Below are 27,811 nucleotides of genomic sequence, written 5' to 3'. Positions count from 1 at the left end.
AGTTCTTACACATAAAAATGAAAAAATGGGCATATATTAGATACTGAATCCTATCCCAGTCTAGCAATAAAAAATATTCATTCACTAGCCAATTGAAAAAATAACCCATCTTATCACAATAAGAGATGAATTTCCCAAAAAAACTTACTTTGAGTGTTTAATATTTATAAAAATAGGTACTTGTATAATGATAATAATAGCTTAATCCAAAAGAAAAACCTTTAATACTTGGAGATACTTATGGTCACAGAAGAATATTTTAATTATATAATTTAAGTTAATGTATATATTTGGTCGCAGATAAGTATGAACAGATGATAAGTGAAGGGCTTTGAAGCACATACACACACTCATATATGCACATATTACGTTAGGATAAAACTCTGTGGAGGAAATGGAATAGAAATACAAGTTTAACGAGAAAAAGAAGGATGCAAAATTCCATACTGTTAAGGAAGAGTTTTTTCATGTGTTTTAAAATGGATGATGGGATGATGATTGGTACCAAACTGTGGTATTTAGATTCCTTTGTGTTTAAAGGATGGTGTAACAATTTTATTTTAACAATTAATATTTATAATGTGATGTAAATTAAAACTTTGCAAATATTTACACTTAAAAAAAGTAATACTCAAAAGAATCAAACTTTCCAACAAATGCAATGGTATCCTAGGACAAATCTCCAAAATATTTATAAGAATACAGAAATATCCAGCATAGAACAAGGTGAACTTCACAATGCCTGGGAGCCGATAAAAAATTAGCAGCCCTGAGGGTGGGGGTGCAAGGGTAGTTCAGTGGTAGAATTCTCACCTGTCATCAGACCCAGGTTTGATTTCCAGCCCATACACTTCCCAAATAAACAAACAAATATGCAAAACAAACAAACAAAAACAACAAAAATTCAACAAATGGTGCTGCAATAAGGGGATACTCCCATAGAAAAAGAATGAAATGTGACCCCCACCATATAGCATACCAAAAAAAAAAAAAAAAAAAGCAGGCAGGGAAAGAAGTAGGAAAATACAACTCATACAGATACAGGACAAAAGCAGTGGGTTCTATACCTGATGCACCTAACAGCCAGCTAATCCATGACACTGGGGTTCAAAGAAAGAAAGAGTTTAATGCCACCATGAAGCAGGAGAATAGATGGCTGATAGGTCCCAAAAACTGTCTCTCCAAGTCTATGGAATTCAGGGTTTTTATGGATTCAAACAAGGGGGGATGGAGTGTTTACCAACAGTAAGTATATACAAGCCTGAGACTAGGCTATAATGAGCTATTAATGCATCCTACAAGGATGAATCTCAAAATAATTATGCTGAGAGAAAAAGAAGCCAGGAAAAAGGAGTACATACAGTATAATTACATTTATACAAACCACTCAATTAAAAATCAGGCAAAGGATTATCCAGGTTATGGACAGATGAGTAAAAAAATACGGATAAAAATAAATAAATAATAATAGAGGGGATAAGGGTTAAAATAAACTGGGTAGATGGAAATACTAGTGGTCAATGAGAGGGAGGGGAAAGGGAAATGGTATGTATGCATTTTTTCTTTTTATTTCTTTTTCTGGAGTGATGCAAATGTTCTAAAAAAAATGATCATGATGATGAATATTCAACTATGTGCTGATATTGTGAGCCACTGATTGTATACCATGTATGGAATGTAGTGTGTGAAGATTTTTCAAGAAAAAAAATTTTTTTTAATTTGCTCTAAGAAAAAAATGGGCAAAGGATTTAAATAGTCTTTGTTTTCGGGGGGGGGGGGGTATGGTCCAGGAATCAAACCCAGGTCTCCCACATGGAAGGTGAGCATTCTATCACTGAACCACTTGTGTACCCTTCCTTGAATAGTCATTTTTTCCGAAGAGGAATTACAAATGGCCAATAAACATATGAAAACATGCTCATGCTCAACATCATTAGCCATTAGGAAAATGCAAATCAAAACCACAATGAGGTACCGCTTCACACCCACAAGGTTGGCTATTATTAAGAACATAGAAAAGTTTTGGAGAGAATGCAGAGAAATTGGAACTCTAGTGCACTGTTGAGAATGGTGCAGCCACTGCAGAAAGCAATACAGCAGTTTTTTTAAAAAGTTCAAGATAGTATTACTACATGACCTGGTAATTTCACTTCCAGAAATATACCCAAAGAAAGTGAAAACAGAGCCTCAAACAGATACTTATACACAAATGTTTATCACAGCATCATTCATAATAGCAAAAGGTAGAAACAACTCAAGTATCCATCAACAGATGAATGGATAAACAAAATATGGTACATACAAACACAGGAATATTACTCAGCCACAAGGAAGAATGAAGTTCTAAGACATGCTGCATGAAAGAACCTTGAAAACATTATGCTCAGTGAAATAATCAAGGTATATATGGTCAAATACTGAAGGATGTCATATATAAGAGATGTAAATCTTCAGAGACAGAAAACAGATTAGCAGTTACTGGGGAATGGGGGGAGGGGATAAGGATGAGTTTAAGTTTGGTGGCTATGAAATGTTTGTAAATAAAATGTAAGGACAGGAAGATGGCCAACTAGAGGAGTTTGAGATTAGCCCTACTCCATGGAAAAGTTAGAGAAGGGACAGGAGAGCAACTGAGGCAGCGAATCAGGACTGCAGCTGACCTGGGAGAGACTTCTGTACCACATGCAGCAGCCCTGGTTGCAGAGGCAGAGGAACAGAGAGGCAGAAAGCTGGAGCCTGGTGTGGAGGCACGGAGTCCGCAGGAGTGCACACATGGGAACATGGGACTAGCAAGTAAGCCAGGCTGCGGTTCCTTGGGCGCGCTACTCTCACCAGCACAGCCCTGTGACCAGCGACTCACCCCACACCCCACGCACCTGAACCCAGTCACCTGCTTCCATTCCCCATGCTTCATGTACCTGCCCCACACCCTCACCCCAAGTGCACCCCAATCCAACTCTCCTGCACCCCTCCCGAGCACTACCTCCCCCTCCCTGTTCCCTGCAGGCTGTTCCCAGTGCATAAAGGCTGCCGGCACTAACCACCATACCAAGGCTACCCCCGCCCCACCCCCCATGCCTAGTGTCGCACAGCCTCACCCCCCTCCCTGAGCTTGGCGCATCCATTAGTGGCACTTCCAGGCCCACAAATGCACACGGGCCCCCAATCACGTTACTCAGCTCTGAGAACTGCACGTTACAGGAGTCCTAGAACCGTTCATGTGAACAGCCCTCAGCCTCACTTTCCAGCTCTGAGAAAGTGCCGACCTGCACAGCTTGGTCACATCTGCCTCCAATTCATGAAGGTATAAGCCGACCCACTGCATAGCTCTAGGCATGCGCACAAAGGGCCACGTGCCTTAGACCAGTGCACAGGGCACCGTGCTCAAAGGCACCATGCGCCTTAGACCAGGGTTATGTCTCCCAGATTGGTGCAACCACACAGCTACATCCTCCCTGGTCTCTGGGCGCCCACGTTCACAAGCACCAGTGTAACATCCCCAACCTGCGCCAATACCTGCCCTGAAACAAATCATGGTATGGAGTGCTTCAGCCCATGCCCTGCTTCCTGCTATAAACCATCCCGCAAACACAAAGCCTTAGACTACTAAAAGAAATCAGCTCCCAAAGTAAATCAACCAAGATATTTTCATGCCACAAAGACAGCAGAAGATCACTAAGCATATCACAATGCAGAGAGATATAGCCCTGACTAATGACCAAATTAAAACATCTGAGGAGACACAGATGTTAGAGACACAGAACTAATCAAAGATGTTTGTACAACTCTACTTAATAAAATAAGCAGGATAGCAAATGACATAAAGGAGATCAAGAAGACAGTAGAAGAGCACAAAGTGGAATTTGAAAGAATAAATAGAAAAATATTGGAAATCACAGAGATTAAAGACTCTGTTGACCAAATAAAAAACATACTAGAGGCACACAACACCAGATTTGAAGAGGCAGAAGAAAATAAGTGATATAGAGGACAGGATAATTGACTTCGAAGACTCAAAACAGCAAATGGCAAAAAAGATGGAAAAAATTGAATGGGAACTCAGGGAAATGATAGGCAAAACAAAGCACACAAATATAAGAATCACTGGTGTCCCAGAAGGAAAAGAGAGGAGTAAAGGGTTAGGAAGAGTAGTTGAGCATATAATGGGGGGAAACTTCCCAACCCTCACAAAGGACATAAATATACAAGTCAAAAAAACCCAAAGAACTCCAAACAGAATAAATCCAAATAGGCCTTCCCAAGGCACATACTAATCAGTTTGTCAAATGTTGAAGAGAAGCAGAAAATACTGAAAGCAGCAAGAGAAAAACAATCTACTAAATACAAGGGAAATCAAATAAGACTAGTTCAGACTACTCAACTAGCGCCCTGGAGGCAAGAAAGCAGTGCTATGATAAATTGAAGATCCTGAAGGAGAAAGACTTCCAGCCTAGAATTCTGTACCCAACCAAACTGTCTTTAAAAATTGAGGGAGAGAGTAAAGCTTTCACAGACAAAGAGGTCCTGAAAGAATTTGTCAAAAAGAGACCAGCCCTACAAGAAATACTAAAAGGAGTTCTGCCAGCTGAAAAAAAAAGACAGGAGAGGGAGGTCTGGAGAAGGGCAAAGAATTGAAGAGTACCACTAAGGGTAATTTAAAGAATACAAAGAGTAAGAGGGAAAGGAATATATAGATCTGACAAATAAAATAAAAAAGATAAGATGGTAGAATCGAGAAATGCCTTTTCAGTAATAACTTTGAATGTTAATGGCTAAACTTACCAATTAAAAGATACAGATTGGCAGAATGGATTAAGAAACATAATCCAGCTATATGCTGCTTACAAGAGACTCATCTTAGACACAAGGATACAAATAGATTGAAAGTGAGAGGATGGAAAAAGATCTTCCATGCAAGTTGTAACCAAAAGAAAGCAGGAGTAGCTATACTAATATTGGAACAATTTAGACTTTAAATGTAAAGACATCATAAGAGACAAAGAAGGACACTATATATTAATTAAGGGGTCAATTCACCAAGTAGATATTACATTCACAAATGTTTATACTCCCAATCAAGGAGCTCCAAAGTACATGAGACAGACATTTGGCAAAACTGAAGGGAGCAATAGATGTTTCAACAATAATAGTGGGAGACTTCAGTACACCACTCTCCTCTATAGATAGAGCAACCAGACAGAAGATCAACAACGAAACAGAGAAGTTAAATAACTTGATAAATGAATTAGACCTAACCGACATATATATAGGTCATTGCACCCCAAAGCACAAGGTTATACATTCTTCTCTAATGCTCATGGAACATTCTCCAGGATGGATCATATGCTGAGGCACAAAGCAGGTCTTTATAAATTAAAAAATATTGAAATTATTCAAAGCACTTTCTCTGATCATAATGGGATGAAGCTGTATATCAATAACCACCAAAGAATGAAAACATTCACAAATAAATGGAGATTAAATAACACACTCTTAAACAATCAGTGGGTCAAAGAAGAAATTCTAGAGAAATCAGCAGCTATCTGGAGATGTGTGAAAATGAGAATACAACTTATCAGAACTTATGGGATGTGGCAAAGGCTGTGCTGAGAGGCAAATTTATTGCCTTAGTGCCTATATTAAAAAACAAGAAAGCAAAAATCAAGGATTTAACAGCTAATCTGGAGGAACTTGAGAAAGAACAGCAAATTAACCCCAAAGCAAACAGGAGACATGAAATAACAAAGATTAAAGCAGAGATAAATGAATGGGAGAACAAAAGAACAATAAAAAGAATCAATAAAACCAAAAGTTGGTTCTTTGAGAAAATCAATAAAATTGATGGGCCACTAGCAAGACTGACAAAGAAAAAAAGAGAGAAGATGCAAATAAACAAAATCAGAAATGAGAAGGGGTGCGTTACCACAGACCCTGAAGAAATAAAAAAAATCATAGGAGGACACTATGAACAACTATACACCAACAAACCAGACAACTTAGATGAAATGGACAAATTCCTGGACACACATAAACAAGCTACACTGACTCAGGAAGAAAAAGAAGATCTCAACAAACCAATAACAAGTAAAGAGATTCAATCAGTCATCAAAAATCCTCCTACAAAGGAAAGTCCAGGGCCAGATGGCTTCACAGGGAAATTCTATCAAACATTCCAGAATGAACTAACACCAATACTGCTTAAACTTTTCTAAAAAATTGAGGAAAAAGGAGCTCTACCTAACTCATTTTATGAAGGTAATATCATTTTAGTACCAAAACCGGGTAAAGATGCTACAAGAAAGGAAAACTACAGGCCAATCTCCCTAATGAACATAGATGCAAAAATTCTCAACAAAGTACTAGCAAATTGAATCCAACAACACATTAAAAGACTTATACACCATGACCAAGTGGGGTTTATACCAGGAATACAAGGATAGTTTGACTCAAGAAAATCAATTAATGTAATACAGCGCATTAACAAATCAAAAGGGAAAAATCACACGATCATCTCAATTGATGCTGAAAAAGCATTCGACAAAATTCAGCATTTTTTTCTGATAAAATACTACAAAGGACAGGAATCAAAGGTAACTACCTCAATATGATAAAGGGTATATATGAAAAACCAATAGTCAGCATCATACTCAATGGAGAGAGACTGAAAGCCTTCCCCCTAAGATCAGGTACAAGACAAGGATGCCTACTGTCACCATGTTCTAGTTTGCTAGCTGTTGGAATGCAACACACTAGAGACAGATTGGCTTTTAATAAAAGGGGATTTATTTTGTTAGTTCTTCAGAGGAAAGGCAGCTAACTTTCCACTGAGGTTCTTACATGGGAAGGCACAGGATGTCTCTTCTGGCCTTCCCTCCAGGCCTCTGGGTTCCAACAAGTTTCCCTAGGGTGTATTTCTTTCTGCATCTCCAAAGGCCTGGGCAGAGCTGCGAATGCTGAGAGGAGGTATGCTGAGCTGCTTGGGCTGTGCTATGTTGAACTCTCTCATTTAAGCACCAGCCAGTTAAATCAAATATCATTCATTACAGCAGGCACGCCTCTTAGCCAACTGCAGATGTAATGAGCAACAGATTAGGTTCATGTACCATTGGCTCATGTCCACTGCAATAGAACTAGGCATGTTCACCTGGCCAAGTTGACAACTGAATCTAACTAGCACACACCACTATTATTCAACATTGTGCTAGAAATTCTAGCTACAGCAATCAGGCAGAACAAAGAAATGAAAGGCACCCACACTGGAAAGGAAGAAGTAAACCTTTCATTATTTGCAGATGATATGATACTATACTTGGAAGAACCTAAGAAGTCTACAGCAAAGTTACTTGAGCTAATAAACAAATACAGCAAGGTTGTGGGATATAAAATTAATGTGCAAAAATCAGTAACATTTCTATACACAAGCAATGACCTAGCTGAGGAGTCAGTTAAGGAAAAAATTCCATTCAAAATAGCAACCAAAAGAATTAAATACTTAGGAACGAACTTAACTAGGGATGTAAAGGACTTGTACACTGAAAACTACATAACATTGCTAAAAGAAATCAAAGGAGACCTAAAGAGATGGAAAGACATTCCCTGCTCATGGATAGGAAGGCTAAATATAGTTAAGATGTCAGTTCTCCCCAAATTGATCTACAGATTCAACACAGTACCAATCAAAATTCCAATGATTTAATTTGAAGATTTGGAAAAGCTAACTACCAAATTCAGCTGGAAGGGAACGAGACCCTGAATAGCTAAAAGCATCCTAAAAAAGAACAAATTGGGAGGATTAATACTGTCTGACTTTAAAACCTATCATAAAGCCACAGTGGTCAAAACAGCACAGTACAGGCACAAAGACGGAAGCATTGACCAATGGAATCGAATTGAGAGTGCAGAAATAGACTACTAAATCTATGGTCAACTGATTTTTGACAAGGCCACCAAATCCTCTGAACTGGGACAAAATAGTCTTTTCAATAATTGGGCATGGAAGAACTGGATATCAATAGCCAAGAGAATGAAAGAGGACCCCTATCTTACACCAGATTAATTCAAAGTGGATCAAACACCTAAATATAAGAACTAGCACCATAAAGCTTCTAGAGGAAAATGTAGGGAAACATCTTCAAGACCCAGTAATAGGAGGTAGCTTCCTAAGCTTTACACCCAAAGCTCAAGGAACAAAAGAAAAAACAGATGCATGGGAACTCCTCAAAATCAAATGTTTCTGCACCTCAAAAGATTTTGTCAAAAAGGTGACGAGGCAGGCAACTCAATGGGAGAAAATATTTGTAAATCACATATCAGACAAAGGTTTGATTTCCTGTATATACAAATAAATCATACAACTCAACAACAAAAAACAAACAATCCAATTATAAAATGGACTAAAGATATGAATAGGCATTCTTCTGAAGAGCAAATACAGATGGCTCAAAAGCACATGAAGAGATGCTCATTTTCACTGGCCATATATAAGGGAAATGTAGATCAAGACGACAACGAGATACCACCTCACATCTATAAGAATGGCTGCTATTAAACAATCAGGAATCTATAAATGTTGGAGAGAATGCGGAGAAACTGGGCCACTTATGCACTGCTGGTGGGAATGTACAATGGTGCAGCCACTATAGACGACTGTTTGGCGGTTCCTTAGGAAACTAAATATTGAGCTGCCCTATGACCCAGCAATAGCACTACTTGGTATATACCCAGAAAAGCTGAAAGCAATGACACAAACAGACATTTGTACACCGATGTTCATAGCAGCATTATTCACAATCACCCAAAGATGGAAACAAACCAAATGCCTATTAAAAGATGAGTGGACCAACAAAATGTGGTATATACATACCATGGAATAATATGCAGCAGTAAGACAAAATGATGTCCTGAAGCACATGACAAAATGGATGAGCCTTGAGGACATAATGCCGAGCGAAATTAGCCAGACACTAAAGGACAGATACTGTATGATTCCACTTTTGTGACCAGCATAAAGGTATAATCAGAGGCTTAAAATACAGAATACAGGGGACTTAGAGATACATAGAAGCTAGAGATGGGTGAACCATTAGCTAATGAGGTTGATGGAAAGATCAAAGGCGATGGTGGAATTATACATAGAAGATAGGACTTAACAAATGAATATGAATGCTGAATCATTAAATTGATATCTCTTTTATTCTTCAGTATTTTAGAGCAGCTAGAGGTAAAAACTTAAAATTGTAAAATTGTAACCCACATCAAAGTCTGAAATATGTCCTACAACTAATTGTGGTGCCATGCTTGGAAATTTATAGCTTTTTTGTATGTATGTCGTTGTTCACAAAAAAGGAAAAAAAGTTGATTGTGAGGATAAAAAAGTATTTAAGCCGTCCAGCCTCCTATATTCTGGAGCCGCTAGAAGGAAAAATATGAGAGGATCATATGGTAGCCCATGACAAACTCTGGGATCTATCCTGTAACACTTTTTGAAGAGCGCTTTGAAAACGATTGCTTTTTTCTTTGCTTTGTATAAATGTTATACTACACAATAAAGAAGTTTAAAACAAATGTAAAGACAAACAAACATACTACCCAGGATATATAAAGAGACTCTACAGAAGAAATCAAAATGTCAATAAATGTGTAAAGTAAAATCACTTCTGTCAGTAATCAGGGTTATATAAATTAAAATCACAATGAGAAAAAAATTCTTGCAAAGGCAAACTAATGTATGGGGCCTGAAAGCACAGCAGTTATTTTCTGGGGACTGGCAGGTGAAGGGAGGGGGTGAAAAGATGCATATAAAAAAGTACAAAGACATTTTTGGAGGTGATGGATATTTCCATTAATTTGTTTGTGGTCATGTTTTCACAAGTGTATACATAAGTAAAAAATCAAATTATACATTTTAAACATGTGCAATTGTATGTCAAGCTCAATAAAACTTAAGGAAACAAAAATATAGCTGAAATATTAAAAATTCTACTAAAAATTTATAAATGCTGATCTGAAGAAGTAATCATAATGACCAAATTCAAGATAATGTAACTAATTTACTAAAATTTGAGTTGCTTTGGCTAATTTAAGGTAGGTGCTACTTAACAATAAATTGGTTGGCAGGTAAACAAACACAAACACTGAGGGAAACATTGAGCCACTAATTAGGACTTAAAACTAGTTTGGAACCTTACAATTAAAATACTTTGCCCCTAATCTATGGGTATTATTATTTACAAAAAGCCATATTGCCCAGGGTTGGACACAGGGGCCATTCAGATTAAATTCCAGTTAGCCTACAGTGATTTCTGTTGGATTGGTCCATAAGCGTAGTAGCATTCAAGGACTCTGCAATCTTTGCAACTCTGAATTACTCTTTCAAAAAGTGAATGTGGAGGGCGGTGTGACAGTGGCCCAGTGGCAGAATTCTTGCCTGCCATGTCCGAGACCCAGGTTTGTTTCCCAGTGCTTGCCCATGTTAAAAAAAAAAGTGTATGTGGAGGAAGTAGAAAGGAGGGCTCCTTTGCAGGCACTTTAGGGAACCTTTTTTTCCCTCCTTTACTTTTAAGCATATTTGACATTGTTTTAATTGGGTCCCATTCATTCAATCTCCAAGTCATTCTTTGTTTCTAAACTGAGTTTATGGAAGATAAATTTATACTTATCCTTATTAGAGGATGCTTTAGGAGTATATTGGTAGTCCCCAAACCTTGGAACCTAAGACATCTCCAATTTATTATTTTTATTTTGTTCTTAATCCTTTCTGCTACAATATAATTGGCTAGTTTTGGTTTGAGAGCCCCAAAGTGCTTGTGACTAAGGTATACCAGGGCAATTGATTTCACTTGCTGAGAATGTAACAGTTGTGGCTCTTAATTGAGAAAGCCCACCTAAATGCCATTTCCCTAGTCAGAACTAAGTGTCTATACTATGTGACAGGAACATTTACTTAATTCATAAAATTAACATGATTTTAAAAAACAACACAAACTTAGGTACCTGTGTTTTGAATTCCAGAATGTTACTTCCTGGATTAATTCTTCCTAGTAATATCAGATCCTTTATTTGCATACGTTTCTTTTTGGGACCTGTGCTGCAGCTTAAAGGCTTTTTAAAAGTATGCTTATAGCCACACCTGGAGGTGGCAGCGATCTGACCGTCATTTGCACATGGAACAGCAGGAGCTGATTTTTTAAGATTCGGTTTCATCTGATGCTCCGTATCACTGCCTACGACAGCAATTCCTTGATGCCCTAGGGATTCTGATGCTCCTCTACGTGGTTGCTGACAAGCTGCTTCCCTCTTTCCCCTTTCTGGATAACAATTGGAAAGAGCCTGACTATAAAGGACAGTTGATGGATGGGCGTCCTTTTGGGCAAGTACACTTGTGGTTTCTGAAATATTTAATATGCCAGTTACTGTGGAAGGACAGGATTCATGCCCTTTGGCTGCAGTTTCTGTAAGGTCATCTTCTTTCTGCGAATATTCTTCATGAGCAGCAAAACCAATAGGTTGGGGTGGTAATTTAATTTTCTCATTACCATCTGAATGACAGTATTTTCCTAACCCATTCAAGATAGAGTCATTGGTATTTTGTTTAGAATTCAACTCATTTCCAGAAAAATCCTTCCTTCTCACTATCTTTGAATTTAGACAAGTGTTTGTATTTTGGCTGTCATTCTGAACTGTAGTCCAAGTTTTCAGAGACAATTGTGTTTCCTGCATGTTTTCACAAACAAGCCTGGCAGGAGAAAGTGAACCTGATTGGGGTAGCACTGAATTTTCCAGACTGGTAAACTCTTGGTGTTCCTTTTCACTAGAGATTTCTGAGCAAGATGGAAGCTTCCTCAAACGAAGACCAGAAAATGATGTGACAGTCTTATAGTTTTGAATTTTCTGGCTTATTTTTTTTTGGTTTCTTGCCACAAATAAAAGGCTCTTTTGTCTTGTGGCCAAGTTGGTCAGCTGTTCTCTCAGGGCTCCATGCTTAAATGACTCTATGGACACTCTATAGGAAGAAACACAAAGAGAAAACACACAAAAACAGCAGAAAACTTGTTTTCAAGCAGTCATTTAGGTGTTAAAGATTCTACTTTGTCTCAATTTTAAGTTTAATCAGCTCCAAATACACAAAAGTCAACCTTTGCCACGTATTTTCTTTGAGAGGAAACTCACTCCTTTATTTAAAGTGGGTTTGCCTTTTTTAGTATGCAACAGTGCTTTTAGTCTCAGTACCCTTCACACTCTTAAAATTACTGAGGACCCTCAAGAGATTTTGCTCATGTGGGCTATGGTCATCACATTACTTTCAGAAATTAAAACTGAGAAATTTTAAAAAGACAAGAATACACAAATGCATACTCCATTAGAGTGATGACATCATAACAATACCATATGGCCTCTGGAAAATTCTACTGTATACTCATGAATGCATGTAAGCAAAAAAGGCAAATGATAATATCTTAATATTATTATAAGAATAATTTTGACTTAATGGAGCCCGTGAAAGGGTTTCAGGCACACCTGTGAGTTCCTGGACCACCTCTGTTGTTCGATGGGAAAATGCTAGTATAGATGTCACATTTTCCCTAGCACAGATTAGGGTTGTTGGTACTGAACTCGCAACATACTGTGTTTTAAAAAGAGTAGGAGATATAAGTGAAAAAAAAAACAGTAAGAAGAAAGGTCAGCAAACAACTGATAGCAGGAAGTACAAGAAGTTAATCAGAGGAGAAAGAAAAAGACACTAATATCACACTTAAAACTGTGAAACAAGTAGTTCAGAAAAAAGTGCCATCAGACTATCCACATAAAGATTTGAAGTCTTACAGCAAATACTAATAAGAATTTATTTAACTTGAAACCCCAATTGAATGAGGAACTTTAAAAAAAATTTTTAATCCATATGTTTTGCTTATTTTTCATCACATAGTTATATATTCATCATCATGATCATTTCTTAGAACATTTGCATCAATTCAGAAAAAGAAATAAAAACAGAAAAAAATTCATACATACCATACCCCTTGCCCCTCCCTTTCGTTGATCACTAGCATTTCAATCTATTAAATTTATTTTAACATTTGTTCCCCCATTGTTAATTTTTAATCCATATGCTTTACTCGTCTGTCAGTAAGGTAGATAAAAGGAGCATCAGACGCAAGGTTTTCACAATCACGCAGTCACACTGTGAAAGCTATATCATTAAACAATCATTTCAGGAAACATGGCTACTGGAACACAGCTCTACATTTTCAGGCAGTTCCCTCCAGCCTCTCCATTGCATCTTGACTAAAAAGATGGTACCTATATAATGCGTAAGAATAACCTCCAGGATAACCTCTCAACTCCATTTGGAATCTCTCAGCCACTGACACTTTATTTTGTCTCATTTCACTGTTCCCCCTTTTGGTCGAGAAGTTTTCTCAATCACTTGATGCTGAGTCCCAGCTCATTCTAGGATTTCTGTCCCACATTGCCAGGAAGGTCCAACCCCCTGGGAGTCATGTCCCACGTAGACAGGGGGAGGGCGGTGAGTCTGCTTGTTGTGTTGGCTGGAGAGAGAGGCCATATCTGAGCAACAAAAGAGGTTCTCTTGGGGGTGACTCTTAGGCCTAATTTTAAGTAGGCTTAGCCTATCCTTCGTGGGGTTAAATTTCATATGAACAAACCCCAAGATTGGTGGCTCAGCCTTTTGCTTTGGTTGTCCCCACTGCTTGTGAGAATATCAAGAATTCTTCACTTGGGGAAGTTGAATTTTACCTCTTTCTCACCATTCCCCTAAGGGGACTTTGCAAATACTTTTTTATTCACTGTTCAAATCACTCTGGGATTTATTGGGGCATCACTCTGGACAAATCTCGTGCCCTGCTCAAGGTCCCATGTACTATGGTGTTCAGTTAAGCTGTCCACATAAGTTATGTTAGGAAATGCACTAGTCAAAATATAAATTTTGTACCAAATAAACATTTTTGCCTTCGTCTCACACATAAGTTAAAGTTTAAAATATTTTAAACTTTAAATACACCCTGCAGTACTGACATTCCTTTGTTTTTCCTCATGCAAAAACATTTTTAAATTTGTACATTTAGTCACTATCATTATACACTCGAGGCACTTCTAGATTATACCATCTCAGTCTTTAACGTCTATCTTTCCTTCTGATTTCATTTGTGCCCCCAGGTCTCCTCCCTCTATCATTCTCACATTCAGCTTCATTCAGTGTTCTAACATTATTGTATTAAAGTTAGGTAGTGTTGTGCTATCCGTTTTTGAATTTTTACAATCAGTCCTGTTGCACAATCTGTATCCCTTCAGCTCCAATTACCCCATATCTACCCTATTTCTATCTCCTTGTGGTCTCTGTTACCAACTGAAGTTTTCCAAGTTCTCCATAAGAAACTTTAAAAAATTCCAGGTACACTCTTAAACCATAAGATATTAAAGGAAAATTGAAACTAGCCTCTCAAAGTCCCCTAGGAAATATCCCATAGTAAATTACCCATTGAATTCCAGAATGTTACTTCCTGGATTAATTCTTATATAAATTCACTTGCTTTATATTCACTGAGGGGAAAGGCAAAATGGGGAAAAGAGTTGGTAGATTTATAAATAAAAATAGAAAATTGACTTTTAAATCAGTTTAAAACACTGAATATGCTATAGACACCAAATGAGTATAGAACAAGAATATAAAGGAAATACTTAGAAATGTGAACTAAGAATATGGAACATAGATAGCTAAGTCTATGAAAAACTAATAAAAATAATGCTCAAACAAGAAAGAGTACATAACATCTTTCTCCAAAGAAGGATGATAAGAAGTATGTAACAAAAATAATCAGGATAAAATTCCTTAAGGACACTGAGAGTTTGGAAGTACACAAAAGCACAAAATAGAGATGATCTCTATTTAATCAATGTTAGAAAGGTTACATATGTGATAGAGAAAAGAAAAAAAATTAAATGTAGAAAATTTGAGTTTGCTAAAGACAGAAAGTTATGGGATTCATGACTAACTAGAAAGGCTCTCATAAAATTACCAGTGGAGACAATTTCTTAAATATTAAAACATCTTTTTCTGACTATTTCAAACAAGGCAGAAAAACATTTTTGGGGCAAGTATAATTCTCCATAAAAGTAACAGATTAGATGACCTTATGAAGTCACTTTTTGGTCCTAAGGAACATTTGCATTCTTAAGGAATTCTAGGCCTACCTATTGTAGCTAACCTGGATAAATTTTAAAAGCGCTAAAGCACTCCTATTTCTTACTAAACTCACCTGTATTTTTTCGCCAGGTCATCCCTTTCTGCCTTCTGTTTGGCAAGCACATTATCCATAACCTCTTTGATCTGTAACATCTTTTCGATGTATTGTTCTAGAAGCATGGTAGTAAAATAAAAAGCTGTTTTAAAAATTGTTTTTATTGAGAGATAGAAAATGTTAAATTTGGTTACACTGGATTTAGCCTTTCTGTTAATTTTAAAAAGCCATTAATCATTATGCCCTTCCCCAATATTAATGGCCCAGAAAAATAAGCTCAGGCTTATTTAATTATGTCCCCTGAAGGAAATGCCCTGAGGTATATAGGTAAGAGCACTGCAGCAAGATAGAGCAAGCAGGCAAAGTTCTAGTCCTGCTGGCCCAATGACCAAGCTCTGTGAACCCAGATAAGTCATGTGATCTCTAGGTCAGTTTCTTTAATTGTGAAATTATGGTAGAAAGGAAGATAATTATCTTTTCCATTAAAAATACTTACCTTTTAAAATACAAAAGAATACATTTACATTGTAAAAAAATATTTCAACCAATATGAATGTGTATAAGGAAGAAAAGTATTCTCTCTCTTCTATTTCACTCCATCAAAGAGATGGCTCTCAATATTTCTGTGTATATAAAATTTGTCCAATTTATTTAATTTATTCTTTTATATATTTATGCTATATAATTATATATTAGATATATTTAAAAACTAGAGTCATGCTATCAATTCTTGTTCTTTGCACTTAATACTTATATAGGACTATGATATCTAAGGTCACCAAAAGATTAACAAAATTTCTATTATAATAATGTAATAAATTTTTCTACTTTCTTCCATTACTTCCAAAATAAGGACCTTCTCCTGCAACATAAGCTCCACAGGATTTACACATAGTCTTGTGGATTGTGTCCAAGTCCAGATTCCTATATAGGAGACTGAAAGACTTAGATGAACATGTTTTATTTCTTATAGGTTACTTCACGTTTGACTTTGTTTTGTAAGGTGTTTCCTAGTTGTTTTGGACCAATTCATACATTTCTAGATAATTCTTTTTACAAATAATTTTATTGATAAATCTTAACACAAACATTCCATACATAGTATACAATCAATGGCCCACAACATTTCTAGATAATTTAATTAGACAAAATCAGTGGTAGGAAATAAGAGTGCAGAGTTGGAATTGGTTTTAGAACCTACCATTGTAAATCAGAAAATGAATTGATAAAGTTGGATTCAGTGTCCCCAGAGCAGTTTTTATTCCCCCAATACTATGCTAAGGATTAGTTTCACAATGTGATGCATGTGCTAACAAAGTGGGGGTGGGGGAGGCGGATTTACATGAGCATCAAGAATTTAGAAATAAATTTGTTCAGCAAATTTGATACCATCTAACAAAAGACATCTAAATTATCTATGTGCCCTGTGCCAGTCTGAAAGGAATATGTACCCTAGAAAAGCCATGTTTTTCTTTTTAATTTTTTTATTGAGAAAAATATTCACACATAAACTTTCTATGCATGGTACACAATCAGTGACTCATGATATCTTCATGCAATTGTGTACTCATCTCCATGATCGCTTTTTAGAACATTAGCATCACTCCAGAAAAAGAAATTTAAAAAAAAGAGAAAAACTTATACATACTATACACCTTACCCCTCTCCCTCATTGACCACTAGTGTTTCCATCTACCCAATTTATTTTACCCTACCCTCCCCTTTATTTATTTATTTATTCATTTTTACCCCTATTTTTTGCTCATCTGTCCATACCCTGGATAAAAGGAGTGTCGTGGTCAGGTTCATGTGTCAACTTGGCCAAGTGGTGGTACCTATTGTCTGGTTGGGCAAGTGCTGGCCTGTCTGTTGCAACGAGGACATTTCATAGAATTAAACAATGATCACATCAGCTGTATCCACAGCTGATTCCATTTGTAATCAGCCAAGGGGAGTGTCTTCTTTAATGAGTGATGTTTAATCTAATCACTGGAAGCCTTTTAAGGAGGATTCAGAAGTGACAGCTTTTTCCTTCTTGGCGAGCCTTTCCTGTGGCGTTCCTCCAGACCCTCCATCGGAATCATCAGCTTCACAGCCTGCCCTGTGGATTTTGGGACTCTGCGTTCCCACAGTCACGTGAGACACTTTTATAAATTTTATATTTGCGAGTGTTCCCTGTTGATTGTTTCTCTAGAGAACCCTAACTAATTCAAGGAGCATCAGACACAAGGTTCTCACAGTCACATTGTAAACATTACATCTTTATATAATTGTCTTCAAGAATCCAGTCTACAGGAACACAGCTCAACAGTTCCAGGTATTTCCTCTAGTCACTACAATACAACATAAACTGAAAAGGGATATCTATATAATGCATAAGAATAATCTCCAGGATAACTTCTCAACTCTGAAATCTCTCAGCCACTGAAACTTTATTTTTTCTCATTTCTCTCTTCCCACTTTGGTCAAGAAGCCTTTCTCAATCTCTTGATGCCATGCCCTGGCTTATCCCAGACTTTCTGTCCCACACTGCCAGGGAGATTTACACTCCTGGGAGTCTTGTCCCATGTAGGAGCTAAGGCAGTGAGTTCACATGGAAAAGCCATATTTCAATCCTGATCCATTTTAAGGAAGCAGCCTTTTCTTTTAATCCCTATCCAGTAGTGTAGGTTGGAAACTTGATTCGATCATCTCCACAGAGATGTGACACACCCAATTGTGTGTATTAACCTTTGATTAGAGGGAGATGTGAGTCCACCCATTCCAGGTGGGTCTTAATTAGTTTACTGGAATCCTTTAAAAAAGGAAACATTTTGGAGAGAGCAAAAGAGCCATGAGAGGGCGGGCCACGGTGGCTTAGCAGGCAAGAACGCTTGCCTGCCATGCCAGAGGACCCAGGTTCGAGTCCTAGTGGTGCCCATGTGAAAAAAAAAGCCATGAGAACCACAAGAGCCCACACAGCCAAACACCTTTGAAGAAGGAAAATGCCCCTGGGTGAACGTCTTGAAATAAGAATCCTAGAGAGAAAACTAGCAGATGTTTCCATGTTCATCATGTGCCTTTCCAGTTGAGAGAGAAACCCTGAACTTCAGCAGCCTTCCTTGAGTGAAGGTAACCTCTTGTTGGTACCTTAATTTGGACATTTTCATAGATTTGCTTTAATTGGGACATTTCCATGGTCTTAGAACTGCAAATTTGCAACTTAATAAATTCCCCCTTTTAAAAGCCATTCTGGGGTGGGCCATGGTGGTTCAGCAGGCAGAGTTTTTGCCCGCCATGCTGGAGACCTGGGTTCGATTCCCAGTGTCTGCCCATGTGAAAAAAAAACCATTCTGTTTCTGGTATTTCTGGTATATCTCATTCTGGCAGCTTACAAACTAGAACAACACAGTAATTTATGATTTTCTATGTTTCTATAAAAAAGAGAATAAAGAAATTTTAGGGACTTCCGGAGAAGATGGCGGCTTAGTAAGACGCGCGGGTCTTAGTTCCTCCTCCAGAAAAGCAACTAAAGAAACAGAAACAATACGAAACAGCTCCCGGAGTCACGACAGAGACCAAAAAGACAGCGTACCCCATTCTGGAACAGCTGAACGGGCAGGGAGAATCTGCTGCTGTGAGATACCCGAGGGGCGCGCGTTTTCCCGGCCGGGGCGGCTGGCAACTGGGGTCCCCTCCACGCACGTGGCTCCCCGGTCTGACTGGGAACGTTGGATAGCGGGGCCCTCCCGTCACGCTTGGCGTTTCGGGCCAGCTGGGCAATTAGGACCGGCACTCACCCAAGCCGCGGCGGCCAGCGACCCCCGCCTCCACGCGCAGTTTCCCAGCCGACTGCCGTGCAGACAGACGAGCGCCACGAGCGCCACCTACTGGGCAGGAAAAGAAAAACAGAGCCCAGAGATTTCACAGAAAAAGCTTTCAACCAGCTGGGTCCCACACCCAGGGAAATCTGATCAAATGCCCAGACACCAGCAGAAAATAATGGATGACGCTCGGAAAATTGAAGATATGGCCCAGTCAAAGGAACAAACCAATAGTTCAAATGAGATACAGGAGCTGAGACAACTAATGCTGAATATACGAACAGAAATGGAAAAACTCTTCAAAAACCAAATCAATAAATTGAGGGAGGACATGAAGAAGACATGGGCTGAACAAAAAGAAGAAATAGAAAATCTGAAAAAACAAATCACAGAACTTATGGGAGTGAAGGACAAAGAAGAAAAAATGGAAAAAACAATGGATACCTACAATGGTAGATCTAAAGAGACAGAAGCTACAATTAGTGAACTGGAGGATGGAACATCTGAATCCCAAAAAGAAACAGAAACTATAGGGAAAAGAATGGAAAAACTTGAGCAGGGGATCAGGGAACTGAATGACAATATGAAGTGCACAAATATATGTGTTGTGGGTGTCCCAGAAGGAGAAGAGAAGGGAAAAGGAGGAGAAAAACTAATGGAAGAAATTATCACTGAAGATTTCCCAACTCTTATGAAAGACCTAAATTTGCAGATCCAAGAAGTGCAGCGCACCCCAAAGAGAATAGACCCAAATAGGCGTTCTCCAAGACACTTACTAGTTAGAATGTCAGAGGTCAAAGAGAAAGAGAGGATCTTGAAAGCAGCAAGAGAAAAACAATCTGTCACATACAAGGGAAACCCAATAAGACTATGTGTAGATTTCTCAGCAGAAACCATGGAAGCTAGAAGACAGTGGGATGATATATTTAAATTACTAAAGAGAAAAACTGCCAACCAAGACTCCTATATCCAGCAAAATTGTCCTTCAAAAATGAAGGAGAAATTAAAACATTTATAGACAAAAAGTCACTGAGAGAATTTGTGACCAAGAGACCAGCTCTGCAAGAAATACTAAAGGGAGCACTAGAGTCAGATACGAAAAGACAGAAGAGAGAGGTATGGAGTAAAGTGTAGAAAGAAGGAAAATCAGATATGATATATATAATACAAAAGCCAAAATGGTAGAGGAAAATATTATCCAAACAGTAATAATACTAAAAGTTAATGGACTGAATTTCCCAATCAAAAGACATAGAATGGCAGAATGGATTACGACCCAGCAATACCACTGCTAGGTATCTACTCAAGGGACTTAAGGGCAAAGACACAGACGGACATTTGCACACCAGTGTTTATAGCAGCATTATCTACAATTGCAAAGAGATGGAAACAGCCAAAATGTTCATCAACAGACGAGTGGCTAAACAAACTGTGGCGTATACATACGATGGAATATTATGCAGCTTTAAGACAGACTAAACTTATGAAGTATGTAATAACATGGATGCACCTAGAGAACATTATGCTGAGTGAGTCTAGCCCAAAACTAAAGGACATATACTGTAAGGTCCCACTGATGTGAACCGACATTCGAGAATCAGCTTGGAATATATCATTGGTAACAGAGACCAGCAGGAGTTAGAAACAGGGTAAGATAATGGGTAATTGGAGCTGAAGGGATACAGACTGTGCAACAGGACTAGATACAAAAACTCAAAAATGGACAGCACAATAATACCTAAGTGTAATGTAACTAGGTTGGAACACTGAATGAAGCTGCACCTGAAATATGGTTTTTTGTTTGTTTGTTTGTGTGTTTGTATCTTTTGTTTTTGTTTTTTTTTCTTTTTCCTTTTTATATATATATATATATATTATTAGTATTATTATTTTAATTCTCTTCTCTATATTAACATTCTATATCTTTTTCTGCTGTTTTGCTAGTTCTTTTCCTAAATCGATGCAAATGTACTAAGAAATGATGATCATACATCTATGTGATGATACTAAGAATTACTGAGTGCATTTGTAGAATGGAATGATTTCTAAATGTTGTGTTAATTTCTTTTCTTTTTTTTGATTAATAAAAAAATTTAAAAAAAAAAGAAATTTTATATATATGCTTAGGAAAAAACCCTTTATGGCAGCCTTTCTCTATTAGTTCAGTAAAGGCACTAGGTATCTGACACCAAAATGAATGGAATACCTCTTTAAGAAAAATTCACCAAGAAATTTATGAAATGGGATTCATTATTCTTGGATTCCTCAGCCAGATCAAAGATACAAATCGGTATGTCAAGGAGAGTGAATTTATAAAAAGATTTGTTTAGAGAGCTGCTGCTTAATTTGGTGGGAATCTCCATACTGAGTAGCATGAGTGAGGGGTGAGGAAGTTTGTTCCATTTACCCCCCTTTAGGGGGGTGGGGAGGCAGTTCCTCAAAGGACTGTTTAGAGAGTTTAATAACTGAATTTTCGGTTGAGGTGATAAGGGACAAATATCTAATCCCTTTCCTTAACACTGAAGTCCCAAGACCCTGAAGAGCTCTGAGCTTCCACAGCCAGGCAGAGAGAAACTAAGTCACTGAAGTCTTGGGAAGTAACTACTTTCACTCCTTACAACAGGTCTAAGGTGCAGGGATCTTGAGGGTATAGTGTGAAGCCTGCACTGTGATCCTGTCTATGAGTGCTTCACCCTGAGAGGAGGAATATTTGTAGAGGGGACCACCAGAAAAAAAAAACTGAGTGGGGTCTGCCAGGGGCCAGGAAAAGGCAAATGTACACTGCCCATATCATAGGACAGCTGGAGAGACTGTGCAGAAGTCTCAGAAAAGCATCAGAAAACTGCTCTTAAGAGACTTAGTTTTAAACATCTGCCAAAGAGTAGCAAAGCAAACCATGGTACTTAGTCACAAGAATGCTTGGGTCTCATTGACCTAGGGCAGTGAAACAAAGCTAAAGGCATCACGATTATTCAATGCATCTAAGAGAATAAAATTAAATTATAAAGTCTAGGGGTGAGGACAGGAAAAGAGTTTCTAATTTTAGAAGCATTCAAAGAAATAGCAAAGGAAAAAGGCTAACAAATTTTATTATGCAGAACTTGAAATTTTGGTAATTAAGCACCAACAACCCACATGTTACAAACAAAAAGGTAGTCAAGTGTTTGAAAAAGGTATTTGTAGCAGTTATGGCAGAAGAGAAGTCAATCAAGTTTATATAAAAAGGCTCCAATTGATGACTAGGTAAAAAACAGGAACAGTCAATTCATAAAACAGGAAATGAAACTAGTGGAAATGTACCAATAATAATCAACATGGCAAATGTAAATGAGGCATGTTTTTCTTATTAAATTAGTAAAATTATTTTTAATGAAAAAATAACGCTACTAGCAGGATAAAAGTGGGAGTTAAAATTGTTATATAATATTTAAGGAAATAAATTTATCAATATGAATAAATAGACTTTAAAATGTTTTTATATTTTAACCCAATAATTGTACTTGTTAATCTTTTCTAAGAAGATAATCATAAGTCCAAAAAAAGCTATATGTTGTAGCATTTCCATAAAAGCAAAAATTTGGAAAAAACAAATGCTCAACAAAAAAGGGAAAACTTAAATGTGAAACAGCATATTATATAACAGCTAAGAATGATAGGTATGGGAAAGATGAATACAAAAAGAGCATTTCTAGCATGATCAAAACTATATTTTTAACAGCTTTATAAGGCATAATTGCATAGCTATGTTTTTAGAAAGAAAATTGTACATTATAAAATAGAAGAAGCCTGGAGACTAATCCACCAAAATATTGTGATGAGACAGTAGGTAATTTTAGTATATTATTTCCCTTTATTATTTTTTGAGGTATAACTATAAACTTTTGGGGGTTTTTGCATGGGCAGGCACCAGGAATTGAACCAGGTCTCTGGCATGGCAAGTGATAACTATAAACTTTTTATAATGAAAAAAAAAGAAAGCTTAGAAAATCAGCTGAGAATCATGAAGTAATGTTAAATAGCAAATAAAATATATTAGATGTACATATGTTTAGGAGGTATGAATTATTTTATACTCTTCTTCTCAGCAATATAACATGTATCATGTATTAAGCCAGTATAAAAAGTAGAATATATACACTTTTAAAGGAAAAAAAATTTAAAGGCTATCAAAACATGAATTAGGACAAGAGATGAACTAACAGTCCTATCTTATTACACAAAAGATTGATGAAATAGTTTACTTTTAGCTACTGTTCTAGTTTGCTAGCTGCCAGAATGCAATATACCAGAAACAGAAAGGCTTTTAAAAAAGGGAATTTAATGAGTTGCTAGTTTACAGTTCTAAGGCCAATAAAATGTCCCAATTAAAGCAAGTCTATATTGCTGTGAGAATGCAAACTACCACATATGGAATGACTTTTATAAAGGCAATTTATTAAATTACATGTTTACAGTCCCAAGGCCTTAAAAATGTCCAAACTAAGGCATCCAGATAAAGATAACTTGACTCCAAAGAAGGGGCTGGAAGGCATCCAGGTTTCCTCTGTCACATGGGAAAGCATGTGGGCAGCATCTCTGGTCCTTTCTAAGTTTCTCTAGGGCAAATGCTGGATTTCATCTCTTAGCTTCACTTGGCTCCATTCAGGCTCTGGCTTTTCAGTACTGGAAGTCCTTGCTTAGCATCTCATGGGAAGGCACAAGGCAATGTCTGCTGGGCTCTAAATGTCTGTGTCTGAGTTTTCTCCAAAATGGTTCCCCTTTTAAAGGACTCCAGTAAACTAATCAAGACCTGCTTTGAATGGGTGGGGGTCACACCTCTGTGAAAATAATCTAATTTAAAGGTCACACCCAAAATTGGGTGTGTCACATCTCCATGGAACAACCTAATCAAAAAGTCACATCCTACAATGTTGGATTAGGATTAAAAGAACATGGCTGCCCCCCCCAGTTGGATTTATGCTAAAAGCACATGGCTTTTCAGGGGTACATAACAGCATTCTGGCAACAATAGCAAACTAAAACATACATCTCCAGGAACTTTTTCCCTCATATATCTTAATTCAAGAATGCACGGCTGTAAATTATTAAGGGTTTCCAAATATTCACTGAAGCTTTGAGAAGTTACAATTATAAAGTCAGAGATACAACTGGATGAAGCTGAGGAGCCAAGAAGTAACAAAATCTCACCTCTAGTTACTGTCTTATGCTTTTTACCATATCTTTATATACACACATCACCAGTAGTGGTTTATCTCTGATCACGACTCTTAGTGTTTCTCAAATTCCTCATGTCAAATCTTGAGTCTAGAAGATATTTTTATCAACAATTATACCAAGTACTGGTTTGCATCACTTTTTAAAAATATTCCTTTTTTTTTTTTTTTTTTTTACATGGGCAGGCACCAGGAATCGAACCCGGGTCCTCGGGCTTGGCAGGGAAGCATTCTTACCTGCTGAGCCACCGTGGCCCACCCTAAAAATATTCTTATTAACAAATCTTCACACACATACATTCCATATATGGTGTACAATCAATCATCAAATAGTTTTGTATTCATCGCTATGATAATTTTTTAGAATACCTGCACCACTCCAGAAAAATAAATAGAAAGAAAAAGGAAAAAACTTACACATATCCTACATCTTACTCCTCTCTTAATTTGACTGCCAGTATTTCAATCTACATGGTTTATTTTAACCCTTATCCCACATATTATTTATTTATCTTTTCATCCATATATTTTTTTACTCATTTATCCATACCCTAGATAAAAGGAGCATCAGACACAAGGTTTTCACAATTGCACAGTCACATTATAAAAGTTATATCTCTAATCAATCATCTTCAAGAATCAAGGCTTCTGGACACAGCAATAGTTTCATGTACTTCCTTTCAGACACACCAATACACCATACTCCAATACACATAAAAAGGGATATCCATATGATGCATAATATATATTATTATTATATTATGTCCAGGATAGCCTTTTGACTCTGTTTTAAATCTCTCAACCACTCAAACTTTATTTTGTCACATTTCTCTCTTCCCTCTTTTGGTCAAGAAGGCTTTCTCAATCCATGATGCAGGGTCCTGACAAATACCAGTTCTGTTGAACATTGCCAGGGAGATTTCCACCCCTGAGAGTCATGTCCCACGTAGGTGGGAAGGCAATGAGTTCACCTGCTGGGTTGGCTGAGAGAGAGAGGCCACATCTGAACAACAAAAGAGGTTCCCTTGGGGTGACTTTTAGGCCTATTTTTAAGTAGCCATAGCCTAGCCTTTGCAGACATAAGTTTCATAGGGGTGAACCCCAAGATCAAAGGTTTGGCCTATTGATTTGGATATCCTCACTGCTTGTGAGAGTATCAGAAATTCTCCAAATAGGGAAGTTGAATATTTCCTTCTTTCTCCCCAGTCTCCCAAGGGGACTTTGCAAATACTTCTTTATTCAATTCCCAAATAACTCTTGGATATATCAGGACATCATACTAATCTGAATGAACCAACAAAATTTCACGCCCTATTCAAGATTCCATGCACATATGGTGTTTTAACTAAACTGACCATACAAATGAAATTAGGTAATGCATTACCCAAAATATAAATTTTGCACCAAATAAACATCTCTTCCTTTGGTCTCACACAGAAGTTGAAGTTTTAAAATATGGACCATATCATCTTTTACCCTGCATTCTGATTTACCTTAGTCCTATCCAGACAAGCTCTCTCATATCTCTTTTCGAAGTCTGATCCCTTTTTCAACTTTTTAAACAGTTCCTGTATGAGGAACTCTGAGTCTCAGGTATCATATAAATACCCAAAGTTTCTGGGAAAGACCAGGTAATATACAAACAGCTCAGTATCTCAGAATTTAGAATTAACAGTTACAACTCCTATATATCTATATATGGGACTGCAGTTTACAATCTAGGTATTTTTACAATAGGCCCAACATGATAACCCATGTTCTTGACTTCAGTTCTCCAAATTTTTATATTATAGTTAATCCTGATGAGTGAGGCATGATAATATTTGTTTTTTTGTTCCTGACATTTTATTCAACATACAGTCCTTAAGGTTCATACACCTAGTTGCCTGCCTCACAACTTCACTCCTTCTTGTGGCTGCTCAATAGTCTATTATATGTATATACATATTTACCCTTTCCATTACTTGGTCATTGTACCCTTAGGTCACCTCCATTTTTTTGTGAATCACCAACATTGACATCATAAACACTGGTGTGCAAATGTCCACTTGTGTCCTCACACTCAGTTCCTCCTGGTATACACTGAGCAATGGGTTTTCAGGATCATATGGCAACCCTACCCCCAGCCTCCTGTGGAACCACCACACTGCCCTCCAAGGGGCTGCTCCTCTCAGTTTCCCTACCGACAGTGAATAGGTACAACTGTTTCTCCACAATTTCTCTAGCACTCATTTATCTCTGTTCATTTTTTTTAATACCAACAATATTTACGTTTGTTGATTTTGCTGAATCATCATAAAAACTCTATGAAGCATGTATTACATCTGATTTACAGATGAGAAAACAGAGCCTTAAAGAGTTTAAGTAACCTGCCTAAAGTCACAAAATTAGAAAATTCCAGAGCTAGGATTTGATCCCAGGTGACTCCAGAGCACCGTGAATTTAGCCACTGTGATACACTGTGTTCCAAAGTGAAATGAAAGCTTTAAGTTATTTGTCAGGTCAGGTTTTCAAAAATATTTTCCTACAGTGTTTAAATCAACGTGGCCAACGTTATGCAAACCTTCACACTCACTCTATCCTTATCCCACTCTATCCTTATCCTAAAATATTCTACTTTTAAAAATGTTAAGATCATTCTTTTTTCCCAATTACTCAGCAATGAGATTTATCACTGGGTTGGGGTTAAGGAGGAATAATTTCTTAAAGAGATTCTCTTTCAGCATAAAAAATGGTAACAGACATGATGTATTCTCAGAATCATTTCCTTCAAAGACCCATAGGGCTAGGAAATTCTTTAACTTCTTTCTATTAAAAAAAAACCTTTAAAAAACAATGTGGGTGGGCAGTGGTGGCTCAGTGGCACAGTTCTTGCCTGTCATGCCAGAGACCTGGGTTTGATTCCCGGTGCCTGCTCATGCAAAAGAAAAATAAAAAAAAATAGAAAACAATGTGGAAGTAAAACATCAAACTTCCCTCAAACATCTCTGTGTTTTTCTTGTAAACCCCAAATCTAAGAAGACAAAGATGTTCTTTATTACAACTTACATGAAGCTTATATAATTGTGTTTTTACTTTCATTGTGCCACACAACAGATGTCTTATCTAGAAATCATGATGAAATTGATAAAGTCAAATGCTTTCTGAAGAATTTTCTTTTTTAAAAAAAAATGTGTCATTAAGTACAATTTAGGTGTCAAATTCTTGTAATCTATAAAATCTAATTTGCCAGGTGATCTGTTTTATCCCAATGGATACTTCATTTAAGCTACATTCAAATTATGTTTACTATATTTCATAAAAGGAATTTGAGCCAGATGCCAGATGACAATATCTTAATTATGAATTATCAGAATGAATTAGTTTGGGAACATATCTGTCTTTTTTCAAAAAATGTTAATAAAAAGTATTTGTGTTGGCACCTAAAAAATGGTCAACTGGTGCAGTGAGAAGTACATGACATTTAAAGTGAGGCAGAACAAGATTGTTAAATCTCAGCTCAGCTATTTATTAACTTTGTGACCATGGCATGTTCCCT

At 37.2% G+C, this 27,811-nt stretch overlaps 1 protein-coding gene across 3 annotated transcripts in view; it reads right to left on the bottom strand.

Annotated features, from left to right (window-relative positions):
• The window catches only part of ANKRD31 (ankyrin repeat domain 31), a 245,194-nt gene that overhangs the window by 19,899 nt on the left and 197,484 nt on the right, over positions 1–27,811 (bottom strand). For all 3 annotated transcript variants that reach the window (XM_077139446.1, XM_077139447.1, XM_077139448.1), the window contains exons 21-22: positions 15,276–15,372; positions 10,993–12,001 (exon numbers count right to left, since the gene is read on the bottom strand). In XM_077139446.1, coding sequence (XP_076995561.1) covers positions 10,993–12,001; positions 15,276–15,372 — 1,106 coding nt within the window. The remainder of the gene's footprint in view (positions 1–10,992; positions 12,002–15,275; positions 15,373–27,811) is intronic.

Source organism: Tamandua tetradactyla, chromosome 21, assembly GCF_023851605.1.
Source record: "Tamandua tetradactyla isolate mTamTet1 chromosome 21, mTamTet1.pri, whole genome shotgun sequence".
Classification (NCBI taxonomy): domain Eukaryota; kingdom Metazoa; phylum Chordata; class Mammalia; order Pilosa; family Myrmecophagidae; genus Tamandua; species Tamandua tetradactyla.
Note: the sequence above shows the minus strand (reverse complement) of the source record. Positions and strands in the feature narration are given on the sequence as shown.